The 27,635-nt window shown below is 41.7% G+C and overlaps 1 protein-coding gene across 1 annotated transcript; it reads left to right on the top strand.

Annotated features, from left to right (window-relative positions):
* Window positions 1-1,679: 1,679 nt before the first annotated feature.
* Window positions 1,680-26,110, top strand: LOC147606014 (homeobox protein knotted-1-like 4). The gene is made up of 4 exons (XM_086792885.1): window positions 1,680-2,324; window positions 25,353-25,473; window positions 25,714-25,892; window positions 25,982-26,110. The coding sequence occupies exons 1-4, from the start codon at window positions 1,881-1,883 to the stop codon at window positions 26,108-26,110; spliced, it is 873 nt and encodes a 290-aa protein (XP_086649011.1). The 5' UTR covers window positions 1,680-1,880.
* The last annotated feature ends 1,525 nt before the right edge of the window (window positions 26,111-27,635 follow it).

Here is a 27,635-nt window from a genome sequence, read left to right as displayed (position 1 = left end):
TTTTATGTATAACAATAACTTTACTTATCATTATATATATGATATTTGATTGTTGGTATATACTTACTTTAATACATGCATCATGTTGCCTATGTGATTTCGAAATTGTCTATGTTTGTCCCAAAAAGTATGAACTATATGAAATATTTTTTCAAAAGAAATTGTCTGCTTTGAAGATAAACTTAGTGCATTTACTGTTTTTAATATGCTCAAAACAGTGTTTTTCGCGAGGGGACCTGCGTACGGGGAGCGATACGCAGTACACAGCATCGATATGTATTACTACGGGGGGGAAGGCTGCTGCAGACGGCATCGCAGTGCTGGCCGCTGTCTGACAATGCGCATTACCGCTGAACGGCGAACAGCCCGCTCACAAAACCCTCATTTCGAAAAGACCATTAACGTACAAGAAAAGAGCAGTTAAAATTATATATTTCAAAATTCAAAATGAAATAAACTCTAGGACTAACACGTCAAATTCGAGGCGTGCGGGCTCCTGTAGACAGGCCGTAGCAAGTAACGCTGGCTGCAAGACAGCGCGGCGCCATTGCGCCAACCGCGGCTTTCACATCACGGTGTCCTTAATTGTACGGTATCCCCTGCTAATAGGCACCGCCCTCTCTCCGAGGCTGGCTCTCGCTTTCTCTGCCTCTCTCTCTCTCTACAAACACACATGAAGCCCACCTACTATCCATTCATATCCGTGGCCTGTACCGGAGAAAACCAGTGGAGAGCCGTGGCCAATGGCAAATACGGCGTAGCCGTCCCACCATCCCTGTCTTCTGGGCATTACTCTTATTTTATAAGAAAGACATTATCCACAGGCCCCCCCCTAGGCTGCTTCTCTCTCTCTCTCTCTCTCTCTCAACGCTCTTTTACCATTTGTTCTGATCCGTTTACCTAGTAGTCAGTAAGCTATGGAGGCTTACATGTGTCATGAGTATCCCCAGCCCCTTCCACTACAACATTTCACCATAAGCCTATTTGGTACTACGCTCTTTTTAGAGTCTTGTATTCGCCCTTGTCTACCACCACTCCTACTGTCATACACTACAAGATCCGAACCAAATCGCACAAGGTGTTTTTTTTCAGATCACTGCCCTGCACCCCCACTTAGCTAGTCCCCGTTCTTTTTCATCAGCCTTATGAGTGAGTGTGAGTGTGTGTGTACGTTTGTAATCCTCACATGTTCTCCTCTGGGGAGGCCTGGAGTCCATGTTCTTTGGGGCACGGTCCTCGAATCCGTTACTGCAAAGTGCCGAAGTAAAATATGGATTATTTATATGTAGAATGTGGAGGCTGGGGGATTATTTATATGTAGGATGTGGAGGCTAGAGCATTGCAGTAAAGTATAGGCCTATTTTTCTCATAGTGGGTAAAGGCAGCACACGTGGTTATGGACCGATAGTGACCTTCTAAATTCTTCTCAACAAGGTGAGTTCTGTCATATATTCTAGAATAAACTGTCTAGCATGTAGGTTCCTCCTAGGGTTTAATTATTTTGTCATCTTCTAGAATAAACTGCATAGCAGATAGGGCCTACTAGGTTCCTCATAGGGGTACTTGTGTCACTTGAAAGTTTGAAACCGCTACCCCAAAAGTTGGCGTGTATTAAAACCTCTCTACCCGAAAGAGTCTGTACGTTGGAATTTGAAAATGCGCTAGCGTGCTCACCGGTATACAATACAAAGAAGAAAGCAGAAAAATGAAGCAGTCAGTATCGCATATAGGGAGAAAGGAGCACTAGTGTGTACCTTGATCTATCTTTAATATATACTAGTGTTGGCAAAAGTAAGAAAAGAAGAGTAGCAATACGCTTTTTTTTTTCGCTGTTGTGAGTGGTGAATGCAGCAACTTATTCTCCCACTTACAATCATGCCATGCTACCATATAGACACACAAACAATCTCATTAATATTGTGAAGAAGCAGCAGCAGCACAATCATCACACCACCAGTCCTCAGAGCGAGCAAACCACCATGTATCAGAGCAAGCAGGTCAGTGTAGGGGTTGAAGGAGAGCAGACGGTCACGGGCTCCTCTTCTGCTGCTAGTAGGCCAGCTCCGGCTTACATGAATACGTACGAGGAGCTGTTTTGTCCGTCCGCCAGTCTCAAAACCAGCGTCGCCGCTCACCCTCTCTACGAGCAGCTTCTGACCGCCCACGTTGCATGTCTGCGGGTTGCCACTCCGGTCGATCAACAGCACCTCATCGACTCTAGCTTAGCCAATTGGCATCACGTTTCAGCGAACTATCTTCCCTCAACTGGCCACCAAAGCCACGTCGCCGCTTCCCCTCACGACAAAGAGCTGGATCAGTTCATGGTAAGCCTTTTCTTCACATAATTCGGTGCTTAACCTACTTCTATTTCCAGAAAAAATCTTATCGAACTTGATTACAGTAAAGCAAAGCAGCGTATTGTCCAGTAATCGTAATCAATAAGCCCTAGGCCTTCACTAAGTAAGCAAAGATCACTCACAAGTGTTGAATGCAGTAAAAGTTTCTTGTACCCTGTATCTGCTAGCCTTCCACGTTGTCAACAAAAGGACACATGGTAGGGTATGGTCCGACATGAACACATGGTGTGGAGGGCCCAAGCGTATATGTCATATGAACAAAAATGGTTGCCATTCCTTTATGTATCACGACCATAGAGGAGACAGCTCCTTTGGGGTGGTTAAAGAAGAGGGAGTGTGAAGGCCTAGGTGTGGCTATGCATGCTAGGGTAAAGAAGCTTCTTGCGATGTCAAGAAAAAGACACATGGTAGGGAATGTAAACGTGGTGTATATTAGGAAAAATGGTTTCCCTTCAATATGCATCACGAGAGAGCTCTTTTGGAGTGGCTAGGAGAACTTGTTGTGATGGAGTGAACACAACCCTGCATGTGTGTATTTGTAAACGTGGTGTACATTGGCAAAAATGGATTCCATTCTATAAGTACGACGAGAGAACTCTTTTGGGGTGGCTAGGCACTTCTCGTGATGCGTAAACACAGGCTTGCATGTCGGTGATTAATTACAAAAAGCAACCAATTGCATGATTTAATTATTTACAATTAGTATTGTAACATACTTAGTAATTGAAATAGTCATTAGAAAACATATCCCTATAGTCATACTCTAGATCGTATGTTCATAATCTATGTGGATAAGGCGAATAAGAAGTAATTGTGGGTAATCTAGGTTTACATGACTTGAAAGTATGGAGGACCTTCACGAAACGTGTGCCAATGTCAATACAAGAAATATTCTTTGGGGAAGAATTGATGAATGGAGAAATTAATGATATAAGCCAATATTTGGATTGGGTCCATGAGGTTTTTGCTATGTATGGTTATAATACCCTTTAAAGAAAGGATGCATGTGCTACAAATTTGTGAAGAGCTAGAGCTCTTCCAAATTAAGGACCACAAGTCTTATTGACAAAACAAGGTTTGTGGAAATAGCAAGTAGTCGATCATGGGTGTGAAAAATCCCACCAATGGGGATAGAAAATGCACATAGCAAATACACACATGCAAGCCTGTGTTCACCCATCATAACAAGTTGGAAACCATTTTTTCTAATGTACACCACGTTTACAAATACACACATGCAAGTCTATGTTCACCCCATTACAACAAGTTCCCTAGCCACCCAAAAGAGATCTCTCGTGATACTTATGGAATGGAAACCTTTTTTGCTATTGTACACCACATTTACATTCCCTACCATATGTCTTTTTCTTAATATTGCAAGAAACTTCTTTACCCTAGCATCCATAGCCACACCTAGGCCTTCACACTCACTCTTCTTTAGAAGGGCTGTCTGGAGTGAAGGGTCACTTGGCTCTCATACCATGGGGAAAATCCAAATGAAGAGAGCAAGGTAAATAACTTCAATCTCTTTTGGTAGATGTGAGGGCACTTCAACACTGGATTCTTTCTCCTCGTTTTTAGATGAGCAATTTTTCATTTGATGAGGTTAGTTTTTAGTGCAAAATAAAATTGTGTAGGGAGTATTTTCTAACAACTTTCAAATAAAACACAAACACACAAAGGGGTCTTTGCGTAATGTAAGATGCTTATGCATTGAGCATCCTATATAATTATTATGATCTCATTAATAAGTCATTGTGCACTATGGATGATGCATATTACTTGTAAGAGCAAGGAGTAGTCCCCTAAGCTTTAGCCTCGGGCGGTTCACCCAAAATATGTAATTGTGGTGCGTGAGTTCATCAGGAGAGGAATATTAATTCAAACAAGTTACAGAATTACATTTAGAGGAGAGGTTTTTTAAACGTTTTGTTTTAAATGTGAGTTTATGAAGAAAAAGGGGTCATTTTATTCATAAAAGTATGTAAGTGTAAGAGGTTTTTTTAAGTATCCTCCTTGAACGCATGTGATACATAAAATTTCTTAGAGGTGACCCCGCCCCAGGCTTTAGCTAAGTGGTTTGAGCTTGGGAGGCCTTGGGTTCAAAGCTTGTGGACCTTGTATCTTCCCCTCCTCAAAGGAGGCTCAAGTGCTCATTGTGTACTTTAGGCATGAAGATTACAAGCCCACACATCAAGAATTTTTGACAACTTGTCTTTCATTGATCCACCTTATCTATGATAAATGATTAACAATAAAATACATAATTTGGCTCCTCAAAGCTATGTTGCTATAGATCCAAGGAACAAGACGGATGTGTCTTTAAAGCCAAGTATCCATTGCATGCTTATCTAATAAATTGTGTAGGTTATATATTTATAATTGAGTGAGTTATGCATTCATATGGAGTGTGTCTTGAGAGCTTGCCTAGTATCTAAAAGTGGAAAACATTTAGGAGGTATTTCTTATGGTACTCGATTGTGTACATAAGGTGCATGTCGAAGTCTCCACTTAACATAAAAATAGATTTGAGTTGTTTTTTAAAAAGAATGAAGAAGATAAAAAATTTAAATTGTGTTGGTTATCTATTTCTAATTGAATGAGTTGTGCATGCATATAGATCATGTCTTGACAGCTTGCCCAGTATCTAAAGGTGGAAAATATTTAGGAGGTATTCCCTGTGGTACTCATTTGAGTGTGTAAGGTGCATGCCGAAGTCTCCACTTTACATAAACAGAGACGTGAGGTGTTTTTTTCAATGAAAAAGATAAAAAATGTTAAAACCCCCTTACACTTTAGAACCTAAGCCCTAATGTGAATAAGAGATTTATCCATAAGATCTTATGCATGAAGGCTTATGCTAAGCATAGGAGCTTATGAAAAACATTATATGTGGAAGCTTTAATGGGTAGACCTACTGCATAACCTCTCATGGATAAAAAAATATACATAAACTCTTGTGTATAGGATTTATGCATGAGCTCTCATCGAATAGAAGTTTATGCATAACATGAGCACTTATGTAAACAATTTCATGCATAAAGACCTACCACATAACAATTTTTGGCAAGAGCCCTTGTGCATAAGCCTCATCAATAAAGAGTTCATGCATAAGAGCTTTACACATAACATATTATTATGTGTAGGTGTTGTGCATAAGGATGACACATAAGGATTATGCATAAGCTCTTATGTAAAATGGCCTGTAGATCAACCTTTACACACATGAAGATCATTAATGCATAAGGATATCTCACATAAAATCACTAGAATGATTATTCATAATCAACTTTTTTCAACTTGTGTATTTTCATTTACCATAACACATTGGTGATGTCTTGTCTCGATAAAGAACTGGCATTAAGATCTCCTCATTTACTCACTGTGTCTAGAAATTACAGCAAGTGTCTTATCAACTTCAACACCCACAATGTGTGCATAAAGACCTGCATTGTCATACTCTATGTAATGGCCAAATGTGATAGTGAATGGAAGTCCTCATTTTTCCGTATTAAAGATAACGTCTTTTAAAATAGAGTGTATAGTAGCTCTTTCTTCCCTGCTCAAAGTAAGAGGTAAGATAGTACCAAGAATTCACATACATTGATCGACCTTTTCTTGCCTTCACTAGTAGTGGCTCTACCATAGAACTTAACTCATTGCTTTCCTCCATCCATGTCTTGTGAAGAAGAATGCATTTGAACATTTTTATTCTCAAACTCATCACATCAAAATTTTTCTCAACATGAGGTCTTGAAGCATCGCCTCGATGAGTATTCCCGTTGAATGGAATATGAACAACACTCCTTGGGAATCTTGAGCCTTCATTCCTTGAGATTGGAAATCCATGACCCTTGCCTTTGGCTTCATTAGGTGTGTATGGAAACATTGGGTTGCGCATAACAGCATAGGTAGATTGAAAGCTTGAGTGATTATTCTCTTTGTCTTCAACATGAGCTTGTCGAACATTGTGAGATGATCCACCCTTGTCTTCATCCTTGCTCTTTATCTCATCACGCAAGACCCTAAGATCTTGCACAATGGCTTCCACAAATGTTTGAATCATGGTGTCCATCATGCATCTCATGATCATCATCATTTGTGACACATCATTTGTTAAATTGGGCATCACTTGTGCATTTGCTCCTTCCAATTGATTTGATGTGTTGGCCACATTTGCAAAACTTGGCCCAATTTGCACATGATTCGTCCTATGTGCCATATTTGCATTGTTGTTTTCGCCTTGTAAATTCATATCCTCTTCACCAACTTCCTCTACATGATACTCATTCACCATTTCCCTATCTTCCCTTATCTCTTGAAGTTCCATTTCTTGCTTAGATGGATGCCCCCTTCGCATAATGGTTGAAAATGGAAAATGGCTAGCAGAGCCTATGGATAGATCTTGTGGCGTAGTATCCAAATTTGCAAGAACATAAGATTTTTGGATAGCCCTAATATTCTCTGTTTTAGGGTTTGTGCGACACTGTTGAAAATAAAATTTAGGCTATAGAGTACTCAAAAGTCATCAATTTAGATGAAAATTGGTGTGTGAGCTTGTGATGACAAGTACTAACTATGCCTAAGAGGGTTTGACTTTTTTATCAAAGTCAACCATGTAGGTTTGACCCTCCAAACGACCTCGGATTTGGGTGTACTATGGATTGTTGGAAAGCCCTAATGATGTGCATCCATCTTATGATCTCATTTGTCCGAAATAGCTTGCTCTTTCTGATTGGGCCCAAGTTTGTTGACCTCCAATGAAAAATGGCATGTTAGGGATCCAAATGATGTTGGAACGGAGAGGTTGAAGGCTTGTTGGGAAGGTGTAAGGGATTAATAAGAACCTATATAAGCACAAAAACTACAACCCTAATGTGATTTTACTGATTTAGGGTTTTGTGAATCTGCAGATTTTGCTCAAGAGCTCTTTTGGTACCCATTTTCCTTCCGCATGTTCCACCTTAAGGACCTTATATGTGTCCTCAATCCAATCCATGCATGTAATTTTTGAAAAAATTTGGCATGTTCCATTCCATAAGTATCACAAGAGATCTCTTTTGGGTGGCTAGGGAACTTGTTGTAATGGGGTGAACATAGACTTGCATGTGTGTATTTATAAACGTGGTGTATATTAGAAAAAATGGTTTCCAACTTGTTGTGATTGGGTGAACACAACCGCAACATGTGTGTATTTGTTATGCGCATTTTCTATCGCCTTGGTGGAATTTTTCACACCCATGATTGGCTACTTGCTATTTCCACAAACCTTGTTTTGTCAATAAGACTTGTGGTCCTTAATCTGGAAGAGCTCTAGCTATTCACAAATTTGTAGCGCATGCATCCTTTCTTTAAAGGGTATAACCATACATAGCAAAAACTTCATGGACCCAATCCAAATGTTGGATTATATCATTAATTTCTCCATTAATCAATTCTTCCCCAAAGAATATTTCTTGTATTGACATTTGCACACGTTTCATGAAGGTCCTCCATACTTTCAAGTCATGTAAACCTAGATTACCCACACTTACTTCTTATTCGCCTTATCCACATAGATTATGAACATACCATCTAGAGTATAACTATAGGGATATGTTTTCTCATGACTATTTCAATTACTAAGTATGTTACAATACTAAATGTAAATAATTAAATCATGCAATTGGTTGCTTTTTGTAATTAATCACCGACATGCAAGCTTGTGTTTACGCATCATCACGAGAAGTGCCTAGTCACCCCAAAAGATTTCTCTCGTCGTACTTATGAAATGGAATCCATTTTTGCTAATGTACACCACGTTTACAAATACACACATGCAGGGTTGTGTTCACTCCATCACAACAAGTTCCCCTAGCCACTCCAAAAGATCTCTCTCGTGATGCTTATGGAAGGGAAACCATTTTTCCTAATATACACCACGTTTACATTCCCTACCATGTGTCTTTTTCTTGACATCGCAAGAAGCTTCTTTACCCTAGCATGCATAGCCACACCTAGGCCTTCACACTTTCTCTTCTTTAGAATGTTTGTCCCGAGTGAAGGTCCATCTGGAGTTGTTAGAGTTTACCATGCAAAGGAGACAAAGCTTCCAGGATGAACGGTCCACGTTGTGGATCTAGAACGATGAAGCTTCTTTGATGCACTAAGAGGTTTTTTGCCCCAGTGAATAAGAACATACCCTTAGCTGCTTAGTATGCATTAATTTATCATATTATTGTACTTTCTTTTTGGTATTACCAACATTATTGAGTTACATTATTTTTCCTCTCTGAAGCTAACACGACTATGTACTTGCTTCTTTGTGTGTGTGAGAGTGTTATTGTTGATCCCCTATCTACCAAACATCATGAGCACTTTGTCTATCTTAGACTCTAAACTCTTTCAGAAATACATAAGAGAGCAATTTTGTTGGATCTTTCTCATGTTACTAACACATAAGAAAAATTTAAAAGCTTGCACACAAGCAATATCAACAACCCTTTTTTTGATATTAAGGGAACATTTCCTCTGTAATCATTCATGCATACATTTATATGGAAAGATGCAAACATTGGATTTAAAAGGTTCATTGTTTTTCTAAGATGTGTAGCTGAAGTGGTTTGATCTTACGAGTCTCATTCCTAAGGTCCTTGATTCAAATCCCCTTAAGTACACTTGAAGGCACCTAAAGCTGGGAGTGTTTCATGTGCAAGTGGGTATGTTAGTCTCTCTGTCTACACACCCCAATGTCTATGCTCAAGCATTCTTGCAATTTCCCACTAGTTCTTCCTGGCATTCCTATGGTGTGATAATGGTGTGCAATGTCATCCCGTCAGTCGATCAGGGATGGTGGGGCTACTAGAGCATCTTAACCCATAATGCATGGCACTTAATTTCAACTTTGTATGGTGTTCCCTCCTTTCAGATGAGCTACTAACTTGTTGATTTCATCCGAAGGCTTTGTCTCCACTTCCTTAAATGTGAATAATATTTGGAAGGGTGGTAGCCCCTAATGGTACTTGTGTGTGTGTGGTTAGTATTAGTGTAAGGGTACCAAATGAGGTGTCGCACACCAGGGGTGTTTGTGTAGCTAGATGAAATCCCTATGTGTGACTAGGTAAGGGAGTGGGGGAAGGACCCACTCATCTAAAATGAAAAAAAAAGGTTTATTCAACTTTCTATCTTGTAGAAAGATCTAGGTTTATTTCTTCAAGGAAAAATCATAGCCTTTGGAAAGTTAAAAGAATAACTTACAATGGTTAAAGTAGAAAAAAAGAATGAAGGTGAAGAGTCTTAGGACACATTAAGGAGGTGAATTCACATCAAAACATGTGGAGGTCTCTATATAGAAACCTCATATTGCATGTGCATTCAAGGGGTAATTTGAAACATACATATCTACATATTTTAACAAGTAAGATACATGTCTTTTGTAACTTTGAGATAATAACATTACCCTTTTTTATGAATTTTTTCCCATTTTTGAATTTTAAGAGCCCATTAAGTATGTAATTTGTTTGTAACTCAACACAATAATGCAATTTAATGATAGCTTACCATAACTCATACTCTATAGAAAAATGTAGTTGTGGAGAGTAATTTAAAAATGTGACAATTATGGACAAGGGTTCAAGTCTTCAAGTATTATCAAAGGAGGTAAGGAGGGCATTTTATGTTCTTTTTGGGTTGAAGCAATGAATACATTAGTTTACATCCTCAATAGAAGTGTAACAAAGGCACAAGTGGATGATAAGATGCCATAGAAACCTGGACATGTAAAAAACCATTTGTACCCATTTTTGAGTCTTTGGATGTGAAAGCCACATGTATGTACCACATGTTGAAGAGAGGAAAAAATTAGATCTAAAGAGTGAAATTTTTTCTTTCTTTATGATCTTGAGGATAAGAAGGTGCAAGTGAGAAAAGATGTCTAATTTTAGGAATTCTTGATAGGTGAAGAAATAAATTTCCCTATTTTCACCTAGTAGCACAAAAGTAAATCCAAGAACTACACCACCACTAGCAAGAGGTATAACTCCCTTTGAGCACGTCACATGTGGGTAGCTTGACATGGAACCAGAAATGAAAAGGAACAGCAGACAAAAGGACAAGTCATTTCATAAGTGGTACTTACAACTTTTAGATAGAGAAGCACCTTTGAGCCATTGACAAGGTTATGCCTAATGTTTTAAGGTCTCAAAGGATAGACAAGAAGATAAGGACATAAGAAAATTCAGTGAAATTGTGCGCTTATGGCATAAATGCTTGCAGTGCAAAAGCACTTCTTTTCATGAGACACAAGAGGATAATCCAAAGTCATTATTAGAAACAATGATAAGAATATAATATTCCTGGTATTTGAACCCAATTCCTCCCTTTTGGGAGTCTCAAGAATTCGAAACAATAGGTTGAAGAATAGTGGATAGTCTAAGACTCTTTTTGCTCCTTCTTATTCTCACTTTTCTTGCTTTTAGGGTGACTAAATTGGGAGATTTTTTAATAGGTTTTAATAAGACATTTTTAATGGGAACATTTTAATATTTCCCTTTATTTTTGTTGGGTTAAATACATTTAATGCTCTTGTTCTTGTTTTAACCTTTTTAATCTCTTCTTGTTTTACCGATTTTTACATGCATTTCAAGCAAGTCCCCAATTCATATAAAGTCAACACTCACCTATGCACTACAATTTTTCATGCTTATGCATTATATCCTTTAAGCATAAGCCTTGTGTGTAGGAGACTATGCATAACCCTATGCATAAGATAGTAAGGAAAATCTCTAATTCATAAATCTGTTGTGAAGGAGATCTTTATGCATAACCCTATGCATAGTAATTATGTATAAAAGATTGTGTATAGGTTGGATTACCTTCATAAGTGCTTTTTTTGATACATTTTCATCTTATGATCAGATGCCACGAGATCATGAAGATGTAATCATTGAGAATGTTTTAGATGTGCATGCAAATTTTTCTGACACAAGGGATGATGACTCATGTGATGATGTACATGCCTTTGCGGATGCATTTGACATAGGCCTTACACATGAGGATGAGGATTACACACTTGGTGGAGACACATGCATTGTTGGTCATGAGTGGTGACATTAGGCATCTTGATAATGATACTCATGTAGGTGTTGATGACTCATCTACGATCATTACTATTGATTAGGAGAGAATATATGCTGAAGTGGATGATGGTAGTGTGCATACACATGCTATGTATGGTGAGGGGATGAGTTCTATGATGTTAGTGAGGGGATGAGTTCTATGATGCTAGTGAGCATGTGGATAACATTGATGATATGGATGACATTGATGATGAGGCTACTCATGCATTTAGAGTAGCTATTGGGTACCTCATGGAGGATCTATGGAAACCTAGTCTATGACCTTTTCTTGAGAGATTAATGTAGAGTCTATGATTGTGACCTCTACTACGAGGGTTATGCGGAAAGTGATGAGGATTATGCCTTGGTACATATGGATCGTGCTACTCAGGTAGTCACTTGTGATGTGGATCATGCCTATGGATCTATACATGTTGATGGATGGAGTGAGGACATGGATTCACATTTGATGGAGCATGCTATGGAGTATGAGGCATTGTCTTTTGATGCTTATGGATGCCTATGCATTGACACAGACTGTATAGTCTATCAGGCACTCACTTTTGGACATGATGTATTCACGTATGATCCGAGTGGGTGGTTCTATATGGATTATCATATACCCATAGGGGTCCTATGCATGGGTGCATTATCCTTTTAACCCAGGGAGACATTGGATGCATCTCGTCGATGGATGTGGTGCAATACATCGTCCATTTGATCCAAGAGGAGGAAGGATAGATACGGTCATGGGTCATGCATGGTTTGGATTTCCATTTGATCCAAGCATCATTATCATTAGCCTCACCGTCGATGACACCCTCATATCCTTTCCATTCAATTTGGGCGGGCATCATGGACATGTTTTGATCGCGGCTACACCTAGGCCATGAGCACATTTTTGGGTTTTGTATATAGTCTCTTGTATATGTTTTCTGCACGACCACCCTTTGATTTCAAGGAAGAAATCATTGTAGCAGGGGATGGTTTGCACAATGAAGTAGATTTGGTTGCACATGCACATGGGAGATGGGGCCTAGGCACTTGGGCTTAAGGTCATTTACATGTGTACTTTTGGGGGCCTTGGGCTATATTACACATAGGGCTCATGGGCATTGAACCTTTTGATCATTTGACTTTACCTTTCTGGGTGCTCCTATGCCCAAGCTTTTATGGTGTTCTTCTACCTTAGAGATGAAGTTGGTGACAACACCCATGTTATCTATCCATGTCATGAGTGGGTCTTTTGCTTTCTTGTAGGATACTTAAAAAATAAGGAGAAATACACCGATGTAAAAATAGTTAAAAAAATTTGACTTATAAAGAATGGACTCTACAATAGTGGCAGTCGGCAAGCAAGCAAAACTGGTAATTCAGTCAGCTAATCTCAACGCTGCTACAATGGAGGAGAGAGCAGTGCTCCTGATGGGCAATAGATTCGTCCTAGTTTTAGGGCAAGCTCCAAGATAGATCTTATGCTTCCTTAGTGGGGGCCTAGCAAGGCCTTGTAGAGCCTTTTGGTGGGGTGTCCCAAGAAGAAAGAAAATCCCTTAGTGAAGTGACCTCCTCGACCTTTTTTTCCCATGAAATGGTGAAGAGAACTTTAAATTCCAATGGTTGTAGCCTCAAGTCTGACGCCAAATGTTGGGTAGAGAGTGGAGCAACAAAAGGAACACTCACACACACACAAAAGCAAGTACACAATCATGTTAGCTTGAGAGAGGAAAAGGCACGTAACTCAATAATGTTGGTTGTACCAAAATGAAAGTACAATAACATGATAAGGTAACACACACTAAGTGGCTAAAGGTGTGCTCTTATGCATAGGGAAATTAACCCCTCCTAAGGAGAGTAAAAAGTACCCTGGCTATCCTATAGTGTTTACACACCACTACCTATGACACATGTGGCCACATTATGGTAGGTCCCACACTACCATAGGATACAAGCATTGACAGATAATATAAGTTGTTTCTTCTAGTACTATGTCCCACAATCTTTTCTTCATGATCCATGATGAGTACCTCTGAATAGTGATTGAAAAATAGAACAAGAGGATTTCGCTCAGATCTAGGATGGAGTAAAGAGCTCTTGACAGTTGCTTTTAAGTGTCTTAGATAATAGTTTATCTTTAATTATCTTTATGTTTATCTTAATTATCCAATCAATCTTAGATAGGAAATCCAATGAGATTTGAAGTGGATAACCTAATTTTTCTATATAATCACACATCTCTAGTACTATCCCACACTTATCTCTAGTACTATCCCATCATTGAGCCTTTATAATTTTTTCTCTCGTAGCTTCCTTTAGAATGGGTTCTCAAAGTTGTAGGAGTCGGAAACGTGATAGGACTAGACTTCCCCCCATCCACCAAGTTCAAGAGGAGGAGAGGAAAAGGGTAGCTCGTGATGAGAGAAAGAGAGAGTGGAGAGCACGTCAACGAGCAACACCTTCCGTTGGCGATGATCCAAGCCTTGCTCCTCCTCTTCCACTTCCTCTCCCTCTGCCCTCTTCCCCCCCACTACCCCTTAGTTTAGATAATCCACATGAACCGGCCCTTCCCGAGTCCCCTTCTCTTCTACAAGAACCCACCCCTCCTCCTTTGGGCGCCCATCGTGTGGATAGCAAAGAACTATCAAAGTCAGGGGCACATCGTCGTGCCCATGCAATCTTCCATTCCTATTTCAAAGACCTCACGCCTTCATCACAGGCATGTGTGCTTGATGCTTTGATCTATCTGCCCAACATGGCCAACTGCAGGGCGCTTTCTGACATTGGAGGTCGAAGAGAGAGGAGAGCTGGCATGGGGGTGCTACAAAGTGTTCGTCATTCCTATATAGTTAACAAGAAGAGGAACTCTGCGGACGCTTTGGCGGCTCGACGGGCTATTGTGGTAGCCATAAGTAGCTCCCAAATGAAGGGTAAGGTTAGTGCCACATCTCGCATCCTTTCCATAGCACCACACGCACTTCGAGTTGGGTCTATTAGATGACAAAGTTTAGATGCCAATGAGATTGGTGCTTTGTGGGCAAGTAGTGGTCGTGTAGCTAGGCATGATTGCCTACTAGATGAAACCACTAGAACCTTGATAGAAAGTTTTTGGGAGGAGAATTGTCGTGCCTCACCAGTTTTCAAGAAAGCTTTGCGTAAGAGAGTGACAAAAGGAATGTTCATTGAGCACGGTGCTTGCTTTCTTGAAATGACCCAAACTGAGTTGTATTCTCAGTTTGTGGCTTCGTATCCAGAGCTTAAAATTGGGCAAAGGCCATTTGAGGGGTGTAAGCCTTGGTTTGTGAGGTACTCACATCAGCATGACACATGTTGTTGTCGCTACCATATTGAGTTCAAACTTTTTTATGATGTGTTCCGTTCTCTTAGTGGGCATAGAGAGTTGCCTCGTAGTCCTCGTGATTTCATCCACTCTCTTTTGTGTGCACGCACGGAGGATGCCCAGTTCCATAGGATGCCTTGTGTGGAGAGCAATTGCACATCATGTGGTTCACTTGCACATGTACAGATGGTAGATCTTGATGCAAGTGACCAAGAGATAGTGCCATGGCAATGTTATGAGTATGTGACACACCAGCTCCAAAGTGGTGGACACTCCAGGAATTTGTAGCTCGTGGACAAACATACACCACGTTGTCACTTCACAGACACATTTAGGGAGAAGATCTACCCCTATATACAGCACAGTCATCGTGCCAACAAGTGGCAGGATCGTCAGTTTCGAGCATGCCTGGCAGAGTTTCCTATTGGTGTGGTCGTCTCTGTGATTGATTTTGCAGAGAACTACACCTTCACACCTTTTCACTCAGGAGATACAATCTGAGTATTACTTCTCAAAGTAGGTAATGGTTATATTTCATAATATTTGTTTCGTGTTTAAGCTATATTACTTATTTGATTTTTTGTGTCCTAAACGTCTGTATTGCTTACCTCACCAGGTTGCTATTATGGTCCACATTCGCTATCGACATGCACAGGCTCATGTAGACGGGATAGGAAGTACCCCCAAGACCCATGTCATCATTCGAGAGTATCATTTCTATATCAGTGAGATCGTTCACATGATGCACATTTTGTGCAACACTGTTTTCGTCTCCATGATGATTTTTTAGGAGATTGTGGGATCATACGTGGCCAGCAATGGGTTTGGTCGGATGCTTGTGGCGCACAGTTCAAGTCGTCATGACAATTCTATTGGCTCTACAGGTAGTACTTATGGTTCTCTTATATTCGCAATTAAACTAAATTCACTAGAACATCTTAAAGAAAACAATACCTAACTATCTTTTATGGATTTATAGGTGGCATGTGCAGTCTAGTATCCCAGTGATTTGGTCATTCTTTGAGACTGGTCATGGGAAGGGAGAGCATGATGGTGCGAGCGCGTGTGTGAAACGTGCCTTGAGGCAGCTGCGAGACAAGATGCTGAGCGGTTCCGAGATGCGGGCCATGTAGTCGAGTGGTGCTCCCAACATTTGTGTGGGAGTGCAGCATCATCATATCCCAAACGTGATGCTTGGATTGTCAGGAGATTTTTTTGGCATGTGGATGGTGGCATGATTGACCGTAGAGCCTCCCATGATTGTGACACAGTACCTGGCACCTTGGGGGTGGCGGCCCCCACGATTTATACACGATGGTTTGCGTGCTTCTGTGGAGCATGTATGGATGGCGATTGGTCACATTGTGCCTCGAGAGGATGGGCAGATGCATGGATACAGATATTCCTCTGCCCCGAGCATCCTTCACATCCAGTGTTGTCTGATGAGCACACAGGTCCTGCGTTCATGGTCAGTTATGATGACCTGAGAGATTTGCTACAGGAGGGTGATGTATTTGCTGTTATTGCTAGTGAGGGAAATAGCAAGGGAGTAGACCACTATCTGATGAGTTGCACTAGGCCAAAGTGCATCCTTGACTAGGTTACAGTGGATGATCATGGGTTTTCTTTTGACGCCCATAGCATGATTGTGGCAGGCAGATTCTACTAGCAGATTCGACCTCATCTCGCAGGAGTCTTGAGTTCCAGCAGTGGAAGTGGGAGTTAGAGGCATTTCAGTTCTCTCATCTAGTGGTTGCTACCAGGCTCACTCTTGATCCAGTAGAGAGCTGAAAACACAGTTCTCACCCTCGTTTTCAGCTTCGAGTGGATGACCATGAAAGCATTCTAGATCAGTTGAGAGCTAGAGAGGGTGCTGCTTTCTCTATCTTGATAGTGACTAAACTCAGACTAGCTGGGTTAGCTCAGTGTACTTAGAGTTTTTAGGAGTGACTAATCTCATAATAGCTAGGGTAGCTCATTTTCAAAATACCTTGATCTTTTGAGTTAGTGGCTAAACCCAGAGTGGCTATGTTAGCTCACATTCTGATGTACTTAGTTGATGTTTATATCATTATGAGTTTTCTCATTATTGAGGATCATTACATTTTAGATGATGTTCATGGTTTTCTGATTTTTTAACACTTTGGCTATCATATTGTCTGTTGAAAATCACCATTACCATATTGTTTGTTGAAAATCACCAAACTTTGCAAGCACTGGTGGGCGCTAATTAGTAACCCGAACATGCTCCGATCATGACCAAACCTTGCAAGCATGTGGGGGTGGGCCCCCCCACATGCTTGAAAAGTTGGGTCCCTATTGGAGCATGTTTGGGTACGATGGTATGGGGAAGGCCCGGATTTTCCATGGCCTCTTAAGCACCAAGAGACTTGAAAAATCCACACTGGGCGCTAATTACCAATCCAAACATGCTCCGATTGTGACCAAACTTTGCAAGCATGTGGGGGCCCCCCACATACTTGCAAAGTTTGGTCCTCATTGAAGCATGTTTGGGTATGATGGTATGGGGAAGGCCCCGATTTTCCATGGCCTCTTAAGCACCAAGAGACTTGAAAAATCCACACTGGCCGCTAATTACCAATCCAAACATGCTTCGATTGTGACCAAACTTTGCAAACGTGTGGGGGTGGGCCCCTCCCACATGCTTGCAAAGTTTGGTTCCCATCAGAGTATGTTTGTGTACGATGGTATGGGGAACACTTGGATTTTCCATGGCTCTTAAGCACCAAGAGACTTGAAAAATCAACACTGGCTGCTAATTACCAATCTAAATACGCTCCGATTATGACTAAACTCTGTAAACATGTGGGGGTGGGCCCCTCCCACATGCTTGAAAAGCTTGGTTCCCATCGGAGCATGTTTGGGTATGATGGTATGGGGAAGGCCCGGATTTTCCATGGCCTCTTAAGCACCAAGAGACTTGAAAAATCCACCCTGGGGACTAAGTACCAATCCAAACATGCTTCGATTGTGACCAAACTCTGCAAGCATGTGGAGGTGGGTCCCCCCTAGATGCTTGCAAAGTTTGGTCCCCATCGGAGCATGTTTGGGTACGATGGTATGGGGAAGGCCCGGATTTTCCATGGCCTCTTAAGCACCAAGAGACTTGAAAAATCCACACTAAGCGCTAATTACCAATCCACATGGGTGCTAATTACCAATCCAAACATGCTCCGATTGTGACCAAACTTTGCAAACATGTGGGAATGGGCCCCTCCCACATGCTTGCAAAGTTTGGTTTCCATCGAAGCATGTTTGGGTATGATGGTATTGATTTTCCATGGCCTCTTAAGCACCAAGAGACTTGAAAAATCCGCACTGGGCACTAATTACCAATTCAAACATACTCTGATTGTGACCAAACTTTGCAAGCATGTGGGGATGGGCTCCTCCCACATGCTTCCAAAGCTGGGTCCTCATCGGAGCATGTGTTGGGTACGATGGTATGGGGAAGGCCCGGATTTTCCATGGCCTCTTAAGCACCAAGAGACTTGAAAAATCCACACTGGGCACTAAATACCAATCCAAAAATGTTTTGATTGTGACCAAACTTTGCAAACATGTGGGGGTGGGACCCTCCTACATGCTTGCAAAGTTTGGTCACAATCAAAACATGTAGGAGGGTGGGACCCTCCTACATGCTTGCAAAGTTTGATTCCCATCGGAGCATGTTTGGGTATGGGGAAGGTCTGGATTTTCCATGGCCTCTTAAGCACCAAGAGACCTGAAAAATCCACACTAGCTCTGCTAATTACCAATCTAAACATGCTCCGATTGTGATCAAACTTTACAAAAATGTGGGGGTGGGTCCCTCCCACAGGCTTGCAAAGTTTGGTTCCCATCAGAGCATGTTTGGGTATGATGGTATGGGAAAGGACTAGATTTTCCATGGCCTCTTAAGCACCAAGAGACTTGAAATATCAACACTGGGCGCGCTAATTACCAATCCAAACATGCTCCGATTGTGACCAAACTCTCCAAGGATGTGGGGGGGGTCCCCCCCATATGCTTGCAAAGTTTGGTCCCCATCAGAGCATGTTTGGGTACGATGGTATGGGGAAGGCCCGGATTTTCCATGGCCTCTTAAGCACCAAGAGACTTGAAAAATCCGCACTGGGTACTAATTACCAATTGAAACTTGCTCAATTGTGACCAAACTTTGCAAACATGTGGGGGTGGGTCCCTCCCACATGCTTGCAAAGTTGGGTTCCCATCGGAGCATGTTTGGGTATGATGGTATGGGGAAGGCCCGGATTTTCCATGGCCTCTTAAGCACCAAGAGACTTGAGAAATCCGCACTGGGTGCTAATTACCAATCCAAACATGCTCCACATGCTTTCAAAGTTGGGTCCCCATCGGAGCATGTTTGGGTACGATGGTATGGGGAAGGCTCGGATTTTCCACGGCCTCTTAAGCACCAAGAGACTTGAAAAATCCACACTGGCTGCTAATTACCAATGCAAACATGCTCCGATAGTGACCAAACTTTGCAAGTATGTGGGGGTGGGCTCCTCCCAGATGTTTGCTAAGTTGGGTCCCCATCGGAGCATGTTTGGGTACGATAGTATGGGGATTTTCCATGGCCTCTTAAGCACCAAGAGACTTGAAAAATCCACACTAGGTGCTAATTACCAATCCAAACATGCTCCGATTTTGACCAAACTTTGCAAACATGTGGGGTTGGGCCCCCTCCACATGCTCGCAAAGTTTGGTTCCCATCGGAGCATGTTTGGGTATGATGGCATGGGGAAGGCCTGGATTTTCCATGGCCTCTTAAGCACCAAGAGACTTGAAAAGTCCGCACTAGGCGCTAATTACCAATTCAAACATGCTCTGATTGTGACCAAACTTTGCAAGCATGTGGAGGTGGGTGCCCCCCACATGTTTGCAAAGTTTGGTCCCCATCGGAGCATGTTTGGGTATGATGGTATGCGGAAGGCCCACATTTTCCATGGCCTCTTAAGCACCAAGAGACTTGAAAAATCTGCACTGGCCACTAATTACCAATCCAAACATGCTCTGATTGTGACTAAACTTTGCAAGCATGTGGGGGTGGATCCCCCCCACATGCTTGCAAAGTCTGGTCCCCATGGGAGCATGTTTGTGTACGATGGTATGGGGAAGGCCTGGATTTTCCATGGCCTCTTAAGCACCAAGAGGCTTGAAAAATCCACACTGGCCGCTAATTACCAATCCAAACATGCTCCGATTGTCACCAAACTTTGCAAACATGTGGGGGTGGGTCCCTCCCACATGCTTGCAAAGTTTGGTTCCCATCAGAGCATGTTTGGGTATGATGGTATGGGAAAGGCCCAGATTTTCCATGGCCTCTTAGGCACCAAGAGACTTGAAAAATCCGCACTGGGCGCTAATTACCAATCCAAACATTCTTCGATTTTGACGAAACTTTGCATGCATGTGGGGGTGGGCTTCCCCCACATGCTTGCAAAGTTTGGTTCCCATCGGGGCATATTTGGATACGATGGTATGGGGGGAAGTCCCGGATTTTCCATGGCCTCTTAAGCACCAAGAGACTTGAAAAATCCACACTGGGCACTAATTACTAACCCAAACATGCTCCGATCATGATCAAACTTTGCAAGCATGTGGTGGTGGGCTCCCCCCCACATGCTTGCAAAGTGTGGTTTCCCCCATCGGAGCATGTTTGTGTACGATGGCATGGAGATTTTCAACAAACAATATGATAGCCAAAGTGTTAAAAAATTTTAAAAATCAAGAACATAAACTAAAATGTAATGATACCCAATAATGAAAAAACTCATAAATATAAACATCAAATAAGTACATCAGAATGAAAATGAGCTACCCCAGCTAGTTTGAGGTTAGTCACTGCCCATAAATCTAAGTACAATGTAAGTGAGCTAACCCAGCTAGTCTGAGTTTAGTCACTCTCAACGGCAATCCAATCAAAATCGTCATCTCTAACTGTTGGTCGACGTGCGCGTCGAGGCTGCTGTGCACGTCGAGGAGGCTGTGTCGGCTACGGGGGTCGTCGAATATCTGCGGGGAGGTCTGCCTCAAAGGCAAGATCATGAGCTGGTGCCGGTGTACTTGGGAGCTCACGAGTCCCATAAGCTGCTATAGCCCTCTCCCTCTCTCTACGTCGTGCTACTGCAAGACATCTCTCTCTATAAACCCAAAATCTATAATCAGCAATGGTACGTGTCTGCCACTCTGCTCGTGTAAGCTCCTCTGCTGTAAGGACACGGTGCTCATGAGAAGCAGCACTACTGCTAGCACCATCACCCGAGGTGCCACTAGGACCAGCACCACCCACACGCTCGTATGCTGTGATCTGGCTCTCGTGAAGGACTCTCTCGTATGCATCAAACTCATGTGCACTCCACTCAATCTCTAGAGGCACCTCAGGCTCCTGATCTCTGTCATCGGCAGCGTCGAGTCCCAAGAGGTAAAATCAAGAGGCCTACCAGTCCTAGCATCTACTCGGCCTGGGTGAAGATCATCAATGCCCAAAACTCTGTATGTCGCTAGGTCGATGCATGCACGACAAGAGAGACATGCTAAGAAGTGTACTAGTTCCTGGGTGATGCTTGCAAGACAAATGGAAAAAATATCCACATCCTAGGGCATATCCACCAGTACTGTCAATGTCCTCGATACAGAGAGCGCAACAGCAGGCATCATTTAGGAATGGTGGAGAATCCTGAGGGAGAGGTCGTTGAAAAACCTCTGTAAACAGGCCGTGGATATAAAGGCAAGTAGGAAACTATCACATCTGAGGATCTACGAAACTCTCGAACATGCAGCATCAACTGCTCTCTGTCCTATGCTGTGCAATCCACTCCATAATCATGTGATGCTGCGCCTCAGCTCTAGAACTCTCTACCTCAGTCCGCGCCTACGCAAAAAAGTAAAGAAAAAAATTAATTGATTAGTCTCTCATTAGGTATTACTTAGAGAAATTTATAAGTTAGGACCTTAATTATAACTCCTTTACGTGCAAGAGAAACCTACCTGCTGGATGTCAGACTCTCTCACATGCCATGCCGTAGTTGCCTTTGCCGTCTGTAATGCAGCTCTAAGGCAGTCAATCTCCGCTCTCACCTCTACCAACTCCTGAGTGACTCTCTCAGTGGTAGGTGTGGGACCCTACGTGATGTAATCAACCATGCCGCTCATGTAGAAATATAGAAAAGTACATATAAACATGTAAATAAATGACTAAAAAAACTAAAGAAGTAATAAATATGTAAAAACCTCGACATCATCTGTCGTCGGTATCGACGTGAGAACAAGCGCACCATGTGCTGGATGCTCTCCGTGGTACTCCATACGTCGATGCCAACCTGGGTGCCAAGAGCCTCGACTCTCGACATAGGCACAAATGAAGGATCTGTAGGAGCTACACGAAGGGTTGGTGGAGGACGCCAACCCTGGTCCTCGAGACAAGCTCGGCCAGCACCACCACCCGACTGATGGCTAGTGTAATCCACCTCCTGCCCTAAGACAAACTCCGCATATAATTGCTTTGCGAAGTATATGGGAATCTAGTGGTTGTTCGGCATCCTCCCATATGCGGCAACATATCGACTATAGATATGTGCCGCCGTACGAGGATGCGAACACCGCGAAATAGTAAGGGGCTTGCCTGCCTCAGGTCTCATTCCACGACTATCGAGGAAAAGATCTAAGTAGGCTCCATCCTTAATCGGACCAAGATCACAGACCTGACGATATGTCAGGCCAGGTGACACAAGAGCAGTGCGATGGTGGGCTATCCACTCATCTGCATAAATAATATCGTGAAGGCTATGAAGGGACGAAAGCATCGCCTCCAAGTTTGCCATGATATGTAATGTAGACGGTGTGTCTCTAGCACTCCTACGGATAGCCGCTAACTCGTGGTCTATCTCCGCGATGAGGTCCACAATAGACGAGCGGCCCTCCTCGTGTGACTCCATGCTAAAACCTAAGCCTAACACAAAGGTCCAATGTGAAGGGTCCAATGCTTAGTGCTAAGTAGCACTAATGAAGCTATAAAACAATGCTAATGGGCCCACTAATGCTAATCCAAATCAAGAGAGTAAGGAGAGTGATAACCACTTCTGACAATGAGGCAAAAAAAAAAGTTTTCTGGTTTTATAACCTCGAACAAGGTTCGGTGGCATCATGCACTTTAGGGTTTGCAAGATGTACGCTCTGGATTTTAGGGTTAGTGAAACAAACGGCCAAGATACACACTTAATTTTAGGGTTTGTGAAGGATCGACAGCTGAGATTTGATATTAGTATCTCGTTCGAGGTACGGGACGGCTTGGATTTTAAGTCATTACCAGGACCAAGGTATGTTTGACGGTCGAGATTCATTAAATACCTCGATCGAGATATTTAAACGGCTGGGATCGCATCTTCCAATGTGCGTGAATGGACGGTGGAGATTGCATCTCTGTACCTTGAATGAGATATGTGGACGATGGAGATTGCATCTCTGTACACCTCGAACGAGATATGTGGATGGTGGAGATTGCATCTCTTTACCTCGAACGAGGTATTTCAATGGTCGAGATTTGATCTCAATATCTCGTTCGAGATATGTGGACGGTGGAGATTGTATCTCTATACCTCGAACAATGAATGGTCGAGATTTTATTTCAATATCTCGTTCAAGATACGTGGACGGTGGAAATATGCCTAGGGGGATACAACGTGGCATTGATGTGGATCCCAGTGGCATGAATATCTCAATCGAGATAGTGTGGTGGTGGTGACCTGCAGGGATTTCACTCACGTAAACGAAAACATGTGAACATATTAATAACATATGTTAATAATACAAAAAATCTTGTGATCACATGTTATATTCACAAAGCTTTCACAAGGGCCTAAAAAAATTATCTTTGTTGGGCATAAAAAATCTTCTTAGGTGGCCACTGACCTGCTATTATGTGAAGATGGTAACATGAGAATATGTGAATAGCTTATTCCCATGTGTAGCCAAGCTTTTAAGGGGTTCCCAAATGGCAAGTGACCTATTGTTTTGTGAACGGTAACATGAAAACATGTGAATAGCTTGTTCACATGTGTTATTATCACAAAAAATCTTGTGATCACGTGAATATTAAATCCCTGGTGACCTGTATTGGTGACATGGATGATGACTGGAAACCCGGACCTGCTACTAGCGTAGCATTAGTTAGTATCTCATTCGCGATATGTCGCTTTAGGCTTGGGAGGCACGTGTCGTGTTTTAATTGATGGCGATACACGATCGAGGTACTCCGCCCGAGATGCGTGGATGTCCCAGTTTTGGAGAGAGTGAACGAAAGTGAGTACCCTCATCTTGCAACCGCCCTGTTGTAGTAGTAGGTTTTAAGTTCATATAACCAAAATCGGCTTCAATGGGTCATAAGAGTCAAGAATTGATATGATCTTTAGCTTCCAAAGATTGTAGTTGCTGTGCCATCTAATTTTACATTCTCAACCAATGGAGGTGGGGACGAGGTTTGTTAGTAGCCATTTCTCATAATCTAATAATATCAACTACACTTGCAAAGAAGATGCATATAGATTTTAGAGCTCTTATACCATGTTAGGTAACCTATAATGGTACTTTATACTTAGAATGCTCATAAAATGCAAGAACTTTTTCAAAAAGACATAGGTTAAGCATAATAGATCACAAACACCCACCCACACACATAATTTGGACTCACATGTTAGGTAACCTATAATGGTACTCTATACTTAGAATGCTCATAAAATGCAAGAACTTTTGCAAAAAGACATAGCTTAAGCATAATAGACCACAAACAAACACCCACCCACACACATAATTTGGACTCACATGTCGTTTTTTGTTAGATTTTAACGTGGGTGAGTACCGTATAAAATACAGACTAGAGTATCACCTTTCAAAATATTTCCCATTTTTAGGCACTAGTGTCCGAACATGCACCATATGCACGAGCCACTTGGTTAGTAGTAAAGAGACACCTTGCAGAATTTGTTAGCTAACCATGTGATGGAAACCAAGCTTCACAGATGCATCAATCTAGGTCCTTGAATAAGAGCGACATATCATTACCGAGCCAATTTATGCGTTGTTGTTGCCAAAAGATGAGGTGAAAGCCGGTCAGTTGGAAATTAAAGACGTGATGTTGGGTGTGGCAACCCTCATGCCCACTTACGTAAGACACAACAAGACGTGAAGCACACCCGTAAGGGAGAATATGAAGATTTGAACCCCTTTAGGAGTCCCAAGCTCAAACCAATAGGCTAAAGCGCACGGAGCATGGGACATTGAATCCTCTTGGTCTTCTTAATTTTATGAGTTAGAGAAGAACTTTTGATGAAACCCAAGAGTCAAGACATGTCTCCGCATTCACAAGAAGCTAGGAAGTCATTTTCGTTGGCTGCTCTTTCGCGGGGGAACGGCTAACGACCCACCCTACACACGAGGTTCCATAAGGTCCAAGACGTGTTCCGTGGAAGTCATACGTCAGCTGCTCTCACATTTGGGTAGATGCATCATGTTCTTCTAAACGACGTGTTATGGCTTACACAGGTGAACTACATTCTACTGTTGCAGTCGTTCCAACAGCAGCTCCAAGAAAACCTGAGCACACACGCCTCTGAGGCCATCTCTGCATTCTGCGAAATCGAGCAGGCCCTTTACAATCTCACTGGTAAGTAGACGGTAAAAACGATAATAGGTTTAGTCGATTACATCTACGGTAAAATTAGCGATAAGAGGGTACGTTCTGCTGCGTATTATAACATGTCTTTCAGAACATAATCCTACAGTTATGGTAATGTTGGAAAGTACAGGACATGTAGATTAAGTATCTGTATCTGCTAAAGTTCATTTTGTAGCAACGCTAATATTTTCTACTTAGGTTAATTTCTGTCCTTAATTATGTATGCAGGCGTTTCTGTTGGCTCAGGAAATGGGTCCATGATACCTGAAGACGACGAGGATATCGATAATGATTTCATTAATTACAACGGCTCACGGCGTATAGGGATCGATGCTTTTCTTCCTTACGATATTGAAAAGTCGTTTCTTGACCACGTTCGGAGAGAGCTAAAGCAAGAACTAAAGAAGGCAAAGCCAAAACATTTCTATTGGATTTGGTAATTGTAAATTGTAAAGAAATGTGTTCATTAATAGGCCTATGTTTGTCTCTCTTGCAGGATTATCAATCAAAGCTCAAGGATGTCCGTGATGAGATCCTGCGTAAGAAGCGTGCCCGGAGACATTACACACGTTTTAAAAGATTGGTTGACTGCCCACGCATTATACCCTATGGTAAGAAAAATTAGAATATTTTATGAAAAGAGAGGAAAGGAAAAGGAAAGCGAGTCTGGGAAAGGAAATAATGCGAAAAACATGGAAAGAAGTCTGTGTATTTAGAAAACATTTTTTTTTCTTTTAGAAATTTATACACTTCAAGGGAATGATCTTATACTGATGTTTTTGTCTAGTTAAGATTTTTTGGATTTATCGTTACTCGTCACGTGAGTAAAAGTGTCGGTATAGGACTCTTGATATAAGTGTCCAGAAATGCAAATACCGAAAAAAGTGTTGAAAATTGTGTCCGTACAAACGTCGGTAAAACTATGGGAATATGAGCATACTGAGACGATCATATCGATGCTTATACCGACTCTTGTAACCATTGCTTATATTGGTTGTTATTCTGATTTTATAATAATTATGTATTTAAAGAAATTATGGCAGAATGGGATTGTCTGGAAGTGGCAGAGAATGGGATTGACTATGGTTGGAAACTCTCCTAGCCCCAATCTATCTCATTCTTCCATTGATACCACAACAAGTACTTAGGCTTAAGGGACTAAAGAAAAGGTGTTCGAAAGAAAGACATACTTCTTCACACAAATATGATTATTATTATATTGTGAAAGCATCATTTACACTGTTGTGGTACAAAAAATAAGAGACATTGTCAAGGTTTTTTAAAGAAACTTTCACAAAAAAGCCTATCTTATCGCCATCATTCCCACCCTTGCCTCTTTCGGAATTCCTTGCATAAATATAGGTAAACCATAAGTTACAAGCTAACAACCCAAGTTTTTATAAACTTAATTAGCAAGGGAATATACTTATGCAGTTGACAACCTGGGCCCAATTAATTAGATGCACTTCTCACTCCAACTTTTTTAATAATACAGATGTTTCATACCTTCATACGGAGTCATACTCATCTTGCGTATAAGCACAATTAGTTGTCTCTTTCTACACACATTTATCAACGATAATTGAGCACACATATGGTACAAGTTATGCATTAACACATGGAGTAATAATCAGGGATTCACTCATGAAGTATGCACACAAATGTTTCTTGGCACCAATGCTGCTGAGATGAGAAGCCCTCGAACATTCAAGGTGCACTCTAGCTACCTTTCGTTGTTTCTTATACTTGTCATGGGTGTCAAGTAACTTAGCCCTAGCCTTTCTCCAATCATCTGCATTGAGATCCAGGGACTTATTTTTCTCCTCTTTAATTACATCCTGTACCTCTGACCTTCGATGGCTTATAGTAGCCACCATCCTCTTTAGTATCCACATTCTACTAAACTCCACATCTTTGTTTGGCTGTGGCAAGAACTCTCACAAGGATATAGTTCTTCTTTTCGTCGAGTTAGAAAGTTCACACATATCCATTAAGACGATAGCACTTGCATCATCCTAAATGATGAATCCATGATTGTCACATTGATAAGGGTATACCACGGGTGCTGCAGAGTGAGGAGCGTAGACATATGGAGACCAAGGAGCAATAGGAGTATAGATGTTTGGAGTGGGGGTCCAAGTAGCCTAAAC

The sequence above is a fragment of the Cibotium barometz genome, chromosome 58 (genome assembly GCF_041138505.1).
Source record: "Cibotium barometz isolate CiBa-2024 chromosome 58, ASM4113850v1, whole genome shotgun sequence".
NCBI lineage: Eukaryota > Viridiplantae > Streptophyta > Polypodiopsida > Cyatheales > Cibotiaceae > Cibotium > Cibotium barometz.
Note: the sequence above shows the minus strand (reverse complement) of the source record. Positions and strands in the feature narration are given on the sequence as shown.